We start from the raw sequence: 12,730 nt of genomic DNA on the forward strand, positions 1-12,730 counted from the left end.
GGGGAGCCGGGGGATCCTGAGGAATCGCAGCTCTCGCCGTCAGGCGTCCCTCGGCGGCCGTACGGGCGGGTGGGTGGGCGGGCGCTGAAGGGGCAGTAACTGGTGAGGAGGTCGCGTACCTGCCGGCAGGGCCAGAGGGGTCCCGGGGATCACCGCCTTCCCCGCAGGGGTGAGGAAGGGGGACCGGACGGAGGCATGCCGCCTCTGTGTGAGGGTAGCTGGGAGGCGAAGCGGGGACACTTCATACCTGTGTGTGTGTCCCCGGGCCCCAGCTGCATTTTGAGTCATGCACGATGTATTAGAAAGACGTAACATCTCTGATATTATCCTAGGGGATCTCGGCTTCCTGAATGTGTGTGAGGGAGATATAAATGAGCCTCTTTGATGGTCGAATACATTTGACCTTGTTTTACCACCACCTGTAAGCTTTGCTACTGACGCTACTAATAACATCTTTCTTAGTTAGCGTTTCTCTGGGAGCAGTAAAAAACTGAGCCAACTGAGCTAATGTTACTTTAGGCTTGGCTAGGTTTATAAGGATGTTGCAGAAAATAACAATGGGGCCAGTGCTCAGGAGTTCATTTTTTCTAAATGAAGGAAAAAACCAGGAATACCTCACTTCCCTATTTTCCAAAAGTTTAAAGGAGCAGGCCAGTGAAGTCACTGGGAGGAAAAAAATCAAGGTAGTAACTACTGAGGATATCTGGTGTTTAAATATAAAAATTCTGGAATTTGTACTTCAAGGGGTGGGGTGTGGGTGGAAAATGTTGATGTAGAACAGGGGTTCTTAAGGAATAAAACCAAAACCTGATAGAATTGGAAAATGGCCTTGATTTGCAAAGAAAGGTTTGTCTTGGAGGCAGAAAGTATCAGAGTATGTTAGCCATTGCTAAAGAAATCTGAAGGTTACGTGAAGGAAATTAAAAACAGTATCTTTCTTATATAAGCAAAAGAAGGTCAGGGGAAGTGGAGGTGCTGTGCACTTAGCATGTGTAGGTGAAACTGTGAAACCCTAAACAACTTTGCTTTAGCCTACAACAATAAAGAGTAAGGAGACTTAACTCTAGCCAAGGAAGATGTAAAAATAAAAAAGGTGATCCAGACAGTGTAATTGCATTAATTTGGCATCAGCAGTCTGCCAGGCTCTGGAATGGGGCTTGGGGGAGGGCGGAGGAAGAAAATTAAGAACACAAACTGTTTACCAGAGTGTTACTGGATAGGGTGTACTGGGATTTTTGAGAAAAAGGGAGCTGGAGAGCTGATTTCTTTGAGTTATGTCTAGTTGTTCTGAACTTCAATGAAGCAATTGATTTACTGCTGCTTGGGAAATACCTGCTCAGTGGAAGAAGGTGGACACTGGTCAAAAATTGAAGAAAGACTGGGCTAAAGGTCTGAGTGAGGTAGGAGAGGCTGCCAGTTATATACTTCTTAAAGAATCAGTGAATCTCATGGTTGAGTCTGTTGACTCTCACGGGGTGTTTCTTTCAAAATGAATTTGCTCAGCAGTTCATCTGTTCTGTGTCATTAAAATGTGCCTGTGACAGCACAACTGTGGTCACTGGTCCCTGCTTTATAACACTATTCAGCAGTAGATATCAAAGCATTTAATATACGATAGTTATTACTATAATTATCTATAGGGGGAAATAGAAGCATAGAGAGCAGCAGTGAGAGGGAGGGTTGGAAGTAAAGCACAACAATTAGACTCAATGGGCTACTTCATCTCAAGTGTGATATTGTGGTGTAAAGGATTGTGATACTTCCTAGGGCTCAGGTAAGTATCAAAATACGAAGGTGAGCAGTGCTAAGTGACTCTTGACCAGAAAAAAGGAGTAGATAGCTCAGCAGTTTTTCTAAGTTTAGTTATTTCTAAAGGGTATGTATTTCAAAACTATTCTTTTGGGGATTTATGAAGGCATCCATAAAACAGTATCTTCCTAGGAGAATTGTAAATGAAAAATATGATGACTTGCCAGAACTGGCAATGTAATATTTTATGGAGTTCATCTTCCTGCCCTCTTCCCCGCCCTCCACCTCAATGTGGTCCATTTATCTTCAGACAGATGTGGAGTTACGGGAGAAGTAATTTTCTAGCTGACATTCTTTGCTTAACATTTGCATTTCAACATTTTTGTCACTGTTGTTATCTGAAGGAGAATACAGAAACAATCTCAGGAGTGCTTTTGTTTGAAACAAATATGTGATGTGTATCATTGTTAACATCACTTGTAGTGATTAAAATTTGGCTGTGTTTCATAATATAATGACGCTGCAGTGTCAGGCTCTTCGGTACAGTGTGACAGCAGCTCAGTAGATGGGTATTAAAATAGGTTCTTACACACACACACAGAGTAGTTGTAAGATACAAATTTATAATCTTCATTTAGGTTCTGCAAAGACAGTGACTTGGAACCAGCAGTTATACACCTTTTAAAATTAATCAATTTGTCTTTTCTCTTCCAAAACAACAACAGAAAAAGCATTTTGATGTGTTTGCACTGATGTTAAAATGCTATGGTGAGCAAACCCAGTGTGGGCACAGTGCACTGCAGCAGGCAATGCTGATAGGTAGTGTTAGTTGCACCGATTGTAGGATCTTGCAATGTCTTTATTTGCTCCAAAGGATCTTCAAGCACAAATGATGCAGCTAGCATTATATAAAGGCAAGGTAACAAAAGCAATATTTTTTTTATTATGTGCAGTGAAACACCTACCCTTTATCATTTGGAATGAGAAAGGTAGAGGAGACAAAGTTATTCTAAATTCATGTTTAGTTATTGAAAACCATAGAAAGACTAGAGGTTTGCCTTTGCAGTCCCTATGTTTGCAGAATTAGGACCTCAATTAGACAAGAATTCCGAAGCAAAGCTAAATTATTAGAAAGGTGGGTCAAGAAAGAATTATTACAGCACAGGAGAAATGAGGAACTTTTGGAAGGAGTGTTTTTTATTGAATGTCTTGTAGGCTTGTGGGTAGCCAGGAAGCTCTAATTTGCAGAAGATATTATTAGTAGTGAATTAGTAGTGAATAACATAGAAGCTGTGAGGTCAGCACCGAACTAGATGGTGAAATGTGAGGGGCAAATGAAAGAGCAGAGAAAACAGCTTTGTAGTTATTGATGGGAGTGAACTCAAACTATGGGTGGAGATTATGCTTGAGTATATACAAAAATAATGAAACTTGTATCCTGAAACACAGACATTTTTGGTGTTAGGTACCATGCTGGTATAAAGACATTTGCTGAAGAAGAGTGCCATATCTAGTGGAACTCTCAGGTAAAACACAGGTGTAGTTGTCCTTGCAAAAACCACTTGAAATTTTAAATAAATGAATGTATAAGCACCTGCATTTCTTTTTCCTTGTGTTCTCAATCTACTGAATTAATTTAAGATTGATTTAGAGGAAGGTTGACTATGTCACATCTACATTGTCTGGAGCTTCTTTATTGAGTTTGCTACCCACATCTTAGTAACTAATGCTTCCATTTAATTTGTGTTTTGCTGCAAGCTGAGCACAATAAGCACTGTGATAGTATTAAATGAAGATTTTAATAAGAATAATGCATTGACAAATCAATTTTTTTCTGTTTCAAGTGTTTCCTGTGAAAATCCATGGAAGATTAAAAGGATTTGAAAGCTAAATTCTAGAGAAATTTGTGTAGTTTCTGTTACACAGAGCAATGCTGAAATTTCAAGAAATTGCTAAGCATGTCAGTGTTGCCAGGTTTAATTCTGCTTGCTCAGATGCTATGATTGCAAGAAGATACACTATTCAGAGGAAACTTGGCAATGGAAGCTTCGGAAGTGTGTATCTGGTTTCTGACAGAAAAGCAAAACAAGGAGAAGAATTGTAAGTAAACCTTTGGCATACTTTAAATAAAAAATATTGTAACATGTTTCTTGCATTGTAGATGTTTTCTTTGTATTTGTGTCTCATCTTTCAGTTTGGTGTTACGTTGCAGCCTTAACTGTTTAACTTACTGAGGACATAAGATAGGAGCAGAGTTTATGCTGCCTCAGCATTCCAACTGAATCTGTTTTTGTTTAAAATAGTTTATCAGCTATATCTCTCTCATTGTGATTTTATCCTTTTTTATCCTTTTTAATTACTTGTGCAAGACAGAATGGAGGTAGATAGAAAATCTCAGACCCTCATGTCCATAGTGATGTACACTTCTGAAGCTTCGTAATAAATAATAAAAACAGTAAAAATATATGTAACTTACCTATTGCCCAGTGTCATACCTTGGACGAGTTGCTAATGTAAGATATATGCTGTGGAAAAGGCCCTTGTATTTACTCAGAACTGGGGTAAATTTTATCATTGTCCTGACAGGAAGCAGGGCAAAGGTATATGCCAGGTTTCACAAATTTGCTCTTCTTTTAACAAAATTGTTTGTTAAAGGCTTAAAGCTTTATAATTTATAAGCTATCATTTCATAATTATGTCAATATATAATATATGTGTGTATAATATAACTGTATAGTTTATTTTTGATGTATTTGTATTTTATAAATAAACTTGGTTCTTGAAGTTCTTTCTTCAGAACACTTGCTAAAGTGCTGGGTCCTCCATTGTGACATTTTTGTTTTAAAAAACATGGAAGAAGAGATTCCTTAGTCTAATCAGGTCCCACTACTGCAATATCTAGCTCTATAATGCGTCATTCAGTTATATATGCCCATTAAAGCATGGAACCTTTAAAGGGAACATGAAAATGTCAGAATTTGAGTGTATTTTAATGGTCTTTTCTGTTCATTTCTGATGATTTCTTATTTCATTACTGTTAGTAAAGTTTTTTTGATAACACTTAATCAGATGCTTTCAGGAATCAATCTGTGTCATTGTAAGGACTCAGATGTTGGAGGGGTCTCAAAAGAAACTGTACTATATTCAGGTCCTATCTTTTTATAATTGAGTTGTCTAAATGAGACCGGAGAAGGAATAGTTACAGAAATTCCAGTAAACACGTTTCCATTTGCTGTATACCTAACTGATAGCACTTTTTTTTTTTTTTTAATTGCCAGGAAACCTTGATCTTATTTTTTTTTTACCTGCCTGAATTTGGACAGGTCTCGTCAGTTTGGTTGATAAACCCTTTAGGATTCTGAAGCCACACAGACAAAAGAACATTTTCAAAGTGTTGACATTTCTATGTCTGAGTTTAAAGTTGGGTGCCTGGGTAATGCGTTACTGGCTGGACTTCCTGTTGTGTAGAACTGTGCTTGTCTATTGGTTTGATACTTACACCAAGTGAAATGTAAATGTGAATATTTTTGGTTTTATCTAATAAAATTTGTGAGGCTTTTTGTTTAAAATCTGGAACATCTCATCAATGTGCTTTTCAGACAGAAATACATTATACCTTTAAATATGGGGGTCTGTCGGTCCTTATTGATGAACACATTAATGAGCAATTATGTGATCAAAGAGCTTTTTCTGATTCATTTGTGCCTCACTTTTGCTATTTGTGATGTTGCATTCTTGGCGATATTGCTTTAATAAATGTGCAGCCATGACAGAACTCTTTCACTTGTTTTCCTTCTACATCAATTTACAGCTTCTCAGCTCCTTGGATTAGGTTTAGAGGCCACTAAGGTGTTAGCATTTTCCAGCTGCTTTATAAAACTTTTGGATCTCTCTTAGTCTTAGATATGGTTTGCTACGAAAATGTTTTTTAATGAAAACTTTCATTAAAAACAATAGAAAATATTTTTCATTTTCTTTTTCTGTTAAAATAATTTATCACGCAAAGAGGGTGACAGGAACTGAGCTTATAAAACCCTTCAGAATTCAGCTCTTACTTAATTCACTCTTAGAATATTAACAGCATAGGGAAATGTGTGTCTGCACACATTTGCTGCTATAGCACAAGCTGCCAAACCTCAAAAATAAGGAATGTGTGCTTTGGTTTTAAGTAGTTATTATCTCTATTTTTTCTTTAGAATTTTTCTTGGAGAACTTTAATTCTGAGTGACTGTGTTTTGAACAAACATTCAGTGCCTGCAGCATCTCATGCCTGTGGTTTGTTAAGGGTGAGGCTGATTGTGTCCTCTGCCATCCTCAGGACAGAGCCTGAGTATGAAATAACATATTATTTTTGTTTGTTCTATCAGTGTCTTTTTGTGACTAAAACGGTATTTAACAAGCCTCAGTGCTAGTGTAATGCTGTAGTTCATCCTTTCATCGCTAGGGGGTACCTGTGTATCGCAGTTAATTCCTTCCGAGGCACAAAAGTGGATTGAAGAGCAGATTCCCCCAACTTTCTATCTCTTATTTGCTAATAGATGACAAAAATACTGGACCAGATGAACATGAAAGCTCAAGTACCATAAAGAGACAGAGTATAGACACTTTCTTCTATTTAAAAAATACTGGTTTCTTAAGGTGGTGAAATATACTAGAAGTCACGTTCTCAACACTACTTTCAAATCAGAAAATATTCTCTTATGGAACTGTACTGGTTACTAATTCTGTTATATTTTCTATTGGGAAGTATATATATATACTTTCAAGTGAAAAATTAGGTGGTTATGTTTCTTACTCCTTAAAAAAAAATAATACAGCTCTGAAAGCACTTTGGCAGAAAAATAAGGAATTGAGATATTTAGGTCCCAAATGATCTCACCAGAATTAGAAATCTATTTTTATTGTTTCAGAGGTGATATAGAACACCCTTAGGCAAATGTTATATACAGTGTCAACTCAGCCACAGATAGTTTCCTGAAAATTGCTACAGTCTAAAGCACTGTGAAAGACCATAGGAATAAATCATAAGAATACAAATTCCCAAGAATAATGACAGCTTGGATATTGGTACAGAAGCTGTTCAGGGATATCTTTTTCAATTTTCCATTAGTGCAATGTCTACGGAATGAGTTAGTGCAGAGACTAACAATGGTTATAATGTAATTTCATGTATGCTCAGCAAAGCTTTTGCATGATTTTAGAAATAGGTTTTGGGTATGTCTTGTACTTTGTTACACCTAAAGGATCATAGCTGTGGTGACTGAAGTGCTATGCACGCAATTGCTTCAGCTGGGAAGGAGAGAGGGTTGATTATTTGGGGCATGCCTCAAGTTAACAGACTCATTTCACATAAAACTCTCCACACAGAGCTGCTTAGGTCAGCAATACCTGCCTCTTGTAGAAGTGCATGCCAGCTTCACGCTGATCTCCAGTTCTGTGTATGGATGGGATCAGGATTACTGACCTTCTGAGCATGTACTAGATCAGAGACATCCAGTGTGACATAGATGAGTTGTGTACTATAAAATAATAAGGTTATGACATCCTACCAGTATAGTAGGACATGTAGGTCTCTTACTATAAGTGCCTCTCAAATGTTGCATTGTATGACATATTCCTTGCCTGTTGCTTTCACTTTCTAAATTGTACTTTTTGCAAATTATATTTTCTGGTAACTTTTTATGTTCGTAGTCCTGTGGGATATCTATAATTTTGCCGCCTTTTTTTATTAGGCGAGTCTGAAAACCTTTTTCATTTTAATTTTACCTTCCATCCTGTCTCAAGTAGAAAATGATATGTAGCTGGTAAACAGCTGCCAGCTACAGACATAGCTAAACAGCTGAATGTCTAGGCCAGAAAAATCCCTATTCATACCATACATCTTCTGGTGTCTATGAACTCCATTTTCCTTTAGAAAATAATAGTTGCAAGTTGTCCTGTATTCTTATATATACTTTCATAGGTTCTGTTGACATTTAAGTTTGCTGAACAATAGCTTCTCTGCTTGTATTGCTTGTGTTTTATGTTGTTCCAAGGAATATTACCCACAATGGAGAGGGAGAAAACCAAACCGGTGATTAGTGTTCTGGAGTGAGATGGTGCCACTATGGGGTTGTTTCAGACTGGCTGTTAGAGTTCAGGATCACACTTACCTCATTCTGAGATATCTGCTTTGTGCAGACATGTGATGAATAACTTTTTCATATTTTGTAATAATTTCCTAAAAAGAAAAATGCAAGTTCTTGATTTTAGATTTATGGCTAGGGAAGGTGACTTTTTTTCTTCCATGTTTGTGAAGAAATTTGTGCCATCTGCTGTACATCTTCTACAAGAGCTTTTGATCCTGTTGGATGATTGTCACCAAGTATGACAGGATTAAACATCAAAGATAGAAGTTCCTGCAACTTATGTGAAAACAGACAGCGGAGTAGAGAACAAAATGAATGCCTTCATAAAGAGAAGGGCCAGAACCTAGGAGACTCTTCACTACGAAATAAATTTCTTACATACTAGACAATCCACACAGGAGAGAGCTCATCAATTTCCTCCAGTTTTGGAAGAAACTGTGATCAAAATTTATATCATCTTAGACCCTAAAATCAGTTAAACACAAGAGGTATGTTTGTACGAAAGCAAGCTGCTTAGTCCCAGATTACACAGAACGGCTTTGTTTGTGTATTATTTGATATTTTCCCTGTTAAATATTTGCAAATCTTCTGGTTTTGAGCCAAATACTGTACATTCACTAGAATTGAGTTTGAATTGCTTAATGTTGACACTGCCTTTCCATTCTAGTGGTCTCTAAAATGAGTTTTGGCAAATCTTCATTTCAAATTACAAACTGATTTAGCTAATAGGTAACTAGAATCCAAATAAGGACTGGATGCTCCTGCAAGTATTTGCTGTATTTGATCATTTTTTCCAGGATTTTAACTGAATTTAGGGATGCTAGATGGGGATGCACAGCAGTAGTGGCCCATTAGTGGAGTGTCACAAATTTTTAGATGGTTAGGCTCTTTTAAGAAGAAAAAATGGTAGCTTTAATATGGGTAAAAATGACTTGTTAGGTATTTTTGTTCACTTTCTTCTCTTTCTTTTGTATAAGTTGCACCAGTAGTGAAGCTGGAGTTTTTCTTTACAATTTGTATAATTTAATGTTCCTAGCAAGGAAAAAACAGCACTAGTTAGTCACTTTTCTAGACCCATATATGCCCACTATGGAATACTGTTTACTTAGAATGACTCTTTACATGCATTTACCACCTTTTCCATTCTGGGACCTGACAACGCTTTTCAGAGGTGTAAAGCATTTTTATCCAGTTTGCAAAGGCAATAAACAGGGAGGTTAAACAGTTTGCCTGTGTCCATGTAGTGAGGCTGTGGTGTGCCTGGAAAATAACTGGGCCCCTACTTGAGAATCATTCCTTGATATCTTAATCTTGCTGAATATTAGCAGAACCTTTAGTTACACTGTAGGTGCTTGATCCTCACGTAGAGCCTAATATGGTGGTCAGTTCTATAGTTTGAAAAGAAGCTGTTCTGTGTGTGGTGGGAAGGAAACGTAGCTTTTCCTGTAGACTTGCATCCTCTGTCCCTTTATCCTACCACAGGAAGCCCTACTTTTTCACCACACGTGTTATGAGTACATTCCTTTTTCTGGAATGTGTGCCGTTTTCTTTTACTTCCTCTAATCATAGCTCCAGCTTCTCCCTTCCCTCTCTTATCCCTCCAATATTTGTATTTTCCTCCTGTATTCCCTAATTAGTGGCTTGAAAAGAGACAGGTCAACCTGTGGTGGTCACTGAGCACAGGTGAGATGACTGGTATATGTGCACTGGCCATTTGCAACTCAAACAATGTATAACTTTTGAGATCCAGCGGTCACTAATTTAAGGCTCTTACACTTCCTACTTAGATCACTAAATAAGGTCGTCTTAAGATCTGTGAAATTGCTGTCCTTCCGACAAATTTGGTTGAAACTTGATGGTAACTCCCTAAGTTGAGTAGTGATTGCTAGAGACAATTTTTCCTTGGTAGACAAGGCTGCTAATCTTAAGACAACTGGAAAAATTTGGAAATGCTGGTGGGACAATTAAACTAGGAATTCTGCAACTCTCCGGTGTACTTGACCTTTAATATCTACCGTCAGTTCTTTGTTAACATATAATATGTAAATGCTTTGAAGCTTATTAGATCTTATTTGATAGGAAATTCAAGTCACACCTATGTGTGAATACAATGCCAATTTCATTGGCAAAGTTACAAGTGAAACTTTTATTTAGCAGCTCAGTCTTATAAAACTACCGTCTCAATTATCTGTTCAAATGCAATTTCTAATGATGAAGAGAAGAAAGGCATTTCAATATTGTGTCCAGGAAACAGTTTATATGAATTTTAGTAAGTGAATTTACTGGTATATTCAGAGAAAATTTACTTAAATTTACAAATCACCTTCAAAATGCAGGACACCTGCAGGTGTTTGGGTTTGTTTGGTTTGGTTTTTTTATGTTTAATTTTTTTCTCCAGATTCTTGGCTGCGTATGATTTTGCAAAAGTCTATCTCAATTTTTGAGGAGTTGGCTTTTGTTTCTGGACCTCATGGACCTAGACCTAGCCAAAATAATTAGATAACTTGGTTTGTATAAAAAAAGTAGCAGGACTGTACCAGCGTTTTTACAGCAAACAGTAATACCCCTGCAGTCACTTCTATCCCAGTCCCTGATGAGTAGTTTATCTGTTAATTATAACAGGTAATTATGGTTAAAGACAAAATCTTTTAAAGTAGAGATTTACTTTCAGCAGTCGTCTTGAAGGACAGCGCTATCGCTTATAGATAATGAATGTCCTAATCAATTGTGCCAAGTGAAGCTCTGGGTTAAGTTTCACTAATTCAGAACCATGCATAGGCAAGCAGCTGCAGTACACAGTAGGCAATAGGGACTTCTAGTTCATAAATATTCACAAGGTACTTATACGTCCCTGTGGTGGAAAGCACACGCTGAGAAGCGCCAGACTCCCTGGACTGTTCCTGTGTGTGGTAATTGTGGGGTGTCAGCTCAACTTCTGCGACTGACTTGCATTATACCATTAATCCAGACTCATGCTATGATTCCTTGGAAACTGTGCGCTTAGCTGAATAATTTATCACATGACTTTCAATTATTTATGACTTCTTATAACAAATGAAATAAAATCTAAAGGTGGAAGAGTTTTGTAACTTACAAATATCCAAGTGACAATCAACAGCTTGCTGTGTCGTCAAATCCCTGTGTTTGCTGCCTGTTTGCTTCTCTGAAGGTACTCCAAGGGAATGGTCATTTGATACTGAATTGATTAAAACAGTAACAAATGACTCCTTGCCAGTTGTCATGTGTATGTTCATCTAATTATGCCGCTTTCCTTTTTTCGTCTCCCTCTTTTAATAATAAAAACTAGAAATTAGAACTATAATCCATCAGGTCATTTTAGATATGTGAACAGATATTCATGGTCTCCTTGGAAACTGAACTAAGGCACATTTCCTATGGGGCCTTCCTGATTGCTGCCTATTTTTAAATAAGCTTTTCTTAGTGAACCATCTTTTGCTTGGTTCAGTCAAGTGTGCCTCTGCTCCTTCATGTAAGGCTCTGGCTACCGGGTATCAGCTGAGTTGCTTTCGCCACTAAGGCGTACAGTCGATCTTGGCCCCAGGTAAGAGATAATAAGAACATTGACAGAGAGGTCTTGCTGGTTTAGCTAGAGCAGTTTAAGAAGTTATTCTTCACAAGCTTTCCACTTGAGTGGCTGAGCATGACTTTCTTATTCTGTGAACAATGCTGTGGGAGTCAGGACCTAGCTAAGCACTGAAGTCCTTGCTGAAACCTCTGTAGCAGTAGGTGATGCTCTTGTGCCTTAGTTTAGGAGTGCACCTGCAAATGGAGGTTGACAGAGAGTGAACCTGTAAACATATTTCAGTTTTGGTAGGCAGTTGCAGCTCTGTCCACAGTTGGTTTAGAGCATTTCTAGTGTAGGCCAATACCGGTTCAGAGACGAGTTTGATAACACCAGAGCCATTTAAGGCAGTTCTCGTTGGAGACTATGTGGGAGGATGCTTTAGTCCCCACCTCCTGCAGCCCAGCATGGCATTGTAGGGCTTCTCAGCAACCTTTGGCATATGGAGGTAAGGAGCTGCAGACCTGCCTTGCAGTGAGAATGTGACAGTGACAAAGTACAATACGGGTACAGAAGACAGACACTACCGTTGGAGCCTACTACAGCTCTGTGTTCCTCTCTCCAGTAAACCTACCCTTATATGCAGCTACCACGAAGCTATGGAAACAAACACACCTGCATCTTTGCAGAGGGACGCTCTGCTGAAATTGGTTGAACAACAGAACTGATGGTTTTGTCACACACGAATCCAAGAAATAGACCGTCTCGCACTATTTAGAGCTCAGTGTAGGAAAGTTTGGAAAGTCCCTGGACTGGATAATTCTCTAATGGGGGCTGCAGGGTAGCTTGGCATTGGAGCACGGATGTGAGATTTGTACTGCCCATGCTGGTGATGGATTTGGCAATTTAAAGCTACAGCCTTGCTGCAGGTGTAAGCAGTTCCTTTGTTAAAATTTCTAGTTCCCTCATTTTCAAAAAAATGTAAAACCTAATATTCTGTGTGTTCTTTGAAATCAAAGGGCAAATATTCAGAACATCTCAGGACCTTTCATTCATCTGGTGTAACATAGGTGCCTGTGAAAATCCTCTGCAGCCACGTCTGATACAACTTTTACATCTGCTCAGTCATCTTTTTGAGCTTTGGTGGAATTGGTATTGATTTTTCTTTTTTTTTCTTCTTTTTTCCTTTTCCTTTTTCCTTTTTTCTCCCCCACCCCCCTCTGCTTTTAGTATATCTTTCTTTGACTAAGTAGCCTACTTTTTTATTTTCAGTGGGACTTGTCCATTTGACTGGAGTGTATTCCAACTAGGTCTTTAATTTATGGGAGCG

The 12,730-nt window shown here is 38.2% G+C and overlaps 1 protein-coding gene across 4 annotated transcripts in view; it reads left to right on the forward strand.

Moving 5' to 3' along the window:
* Positions 1 to 12,730, forward strand: part of NEK11 (NIMA related kinase 11) — a 104,031-nt gene that overhangs the window by 121 nt on the left and 91,180 nt on the right. Inside the window, exons 2-3 of one of the 4 annotated variants that reach the window (XM_063325300.1) lie at positions 1,283 to 1,400; positions 3,594 to 3,849. In XM_063325300.1, the coding sequence (XP_063181370.1) occupies positions 3,680 to 3,849 (170 nt within the window). In that variant the 5' untranslated portion in view covers positions 1,283 to 1,400; positions 3,594 to 3,679. Of the gene's footprint in view, positions 1 to 158; positions 1,401 to 3,214; positions 3,276 to 3,593; positions 3,850 to 12,730 lie in introns of those variants that run through there. The other 3 variants (XM_063325301.1, XM_063325298.1, XM_063325299.1) reach the window with 3 other exon arrangements.

The sequence above is a fragment of the Chroicocephalus ridibundus genome, chromosome 2 (assembly GCF_963924245.1).
Source record: "Chroicocephalus ridibundus chromosome 2, bChrRid1.1, whole genome shotgun sequence".
NCBI classification, from domain to species: domain Eukaryota; kingdom Metazoa; phylum Chordata; class Aves; order Charadriiformes; family Laridae; genus Chroicocephalus; species Chroicocephalus ridibundus.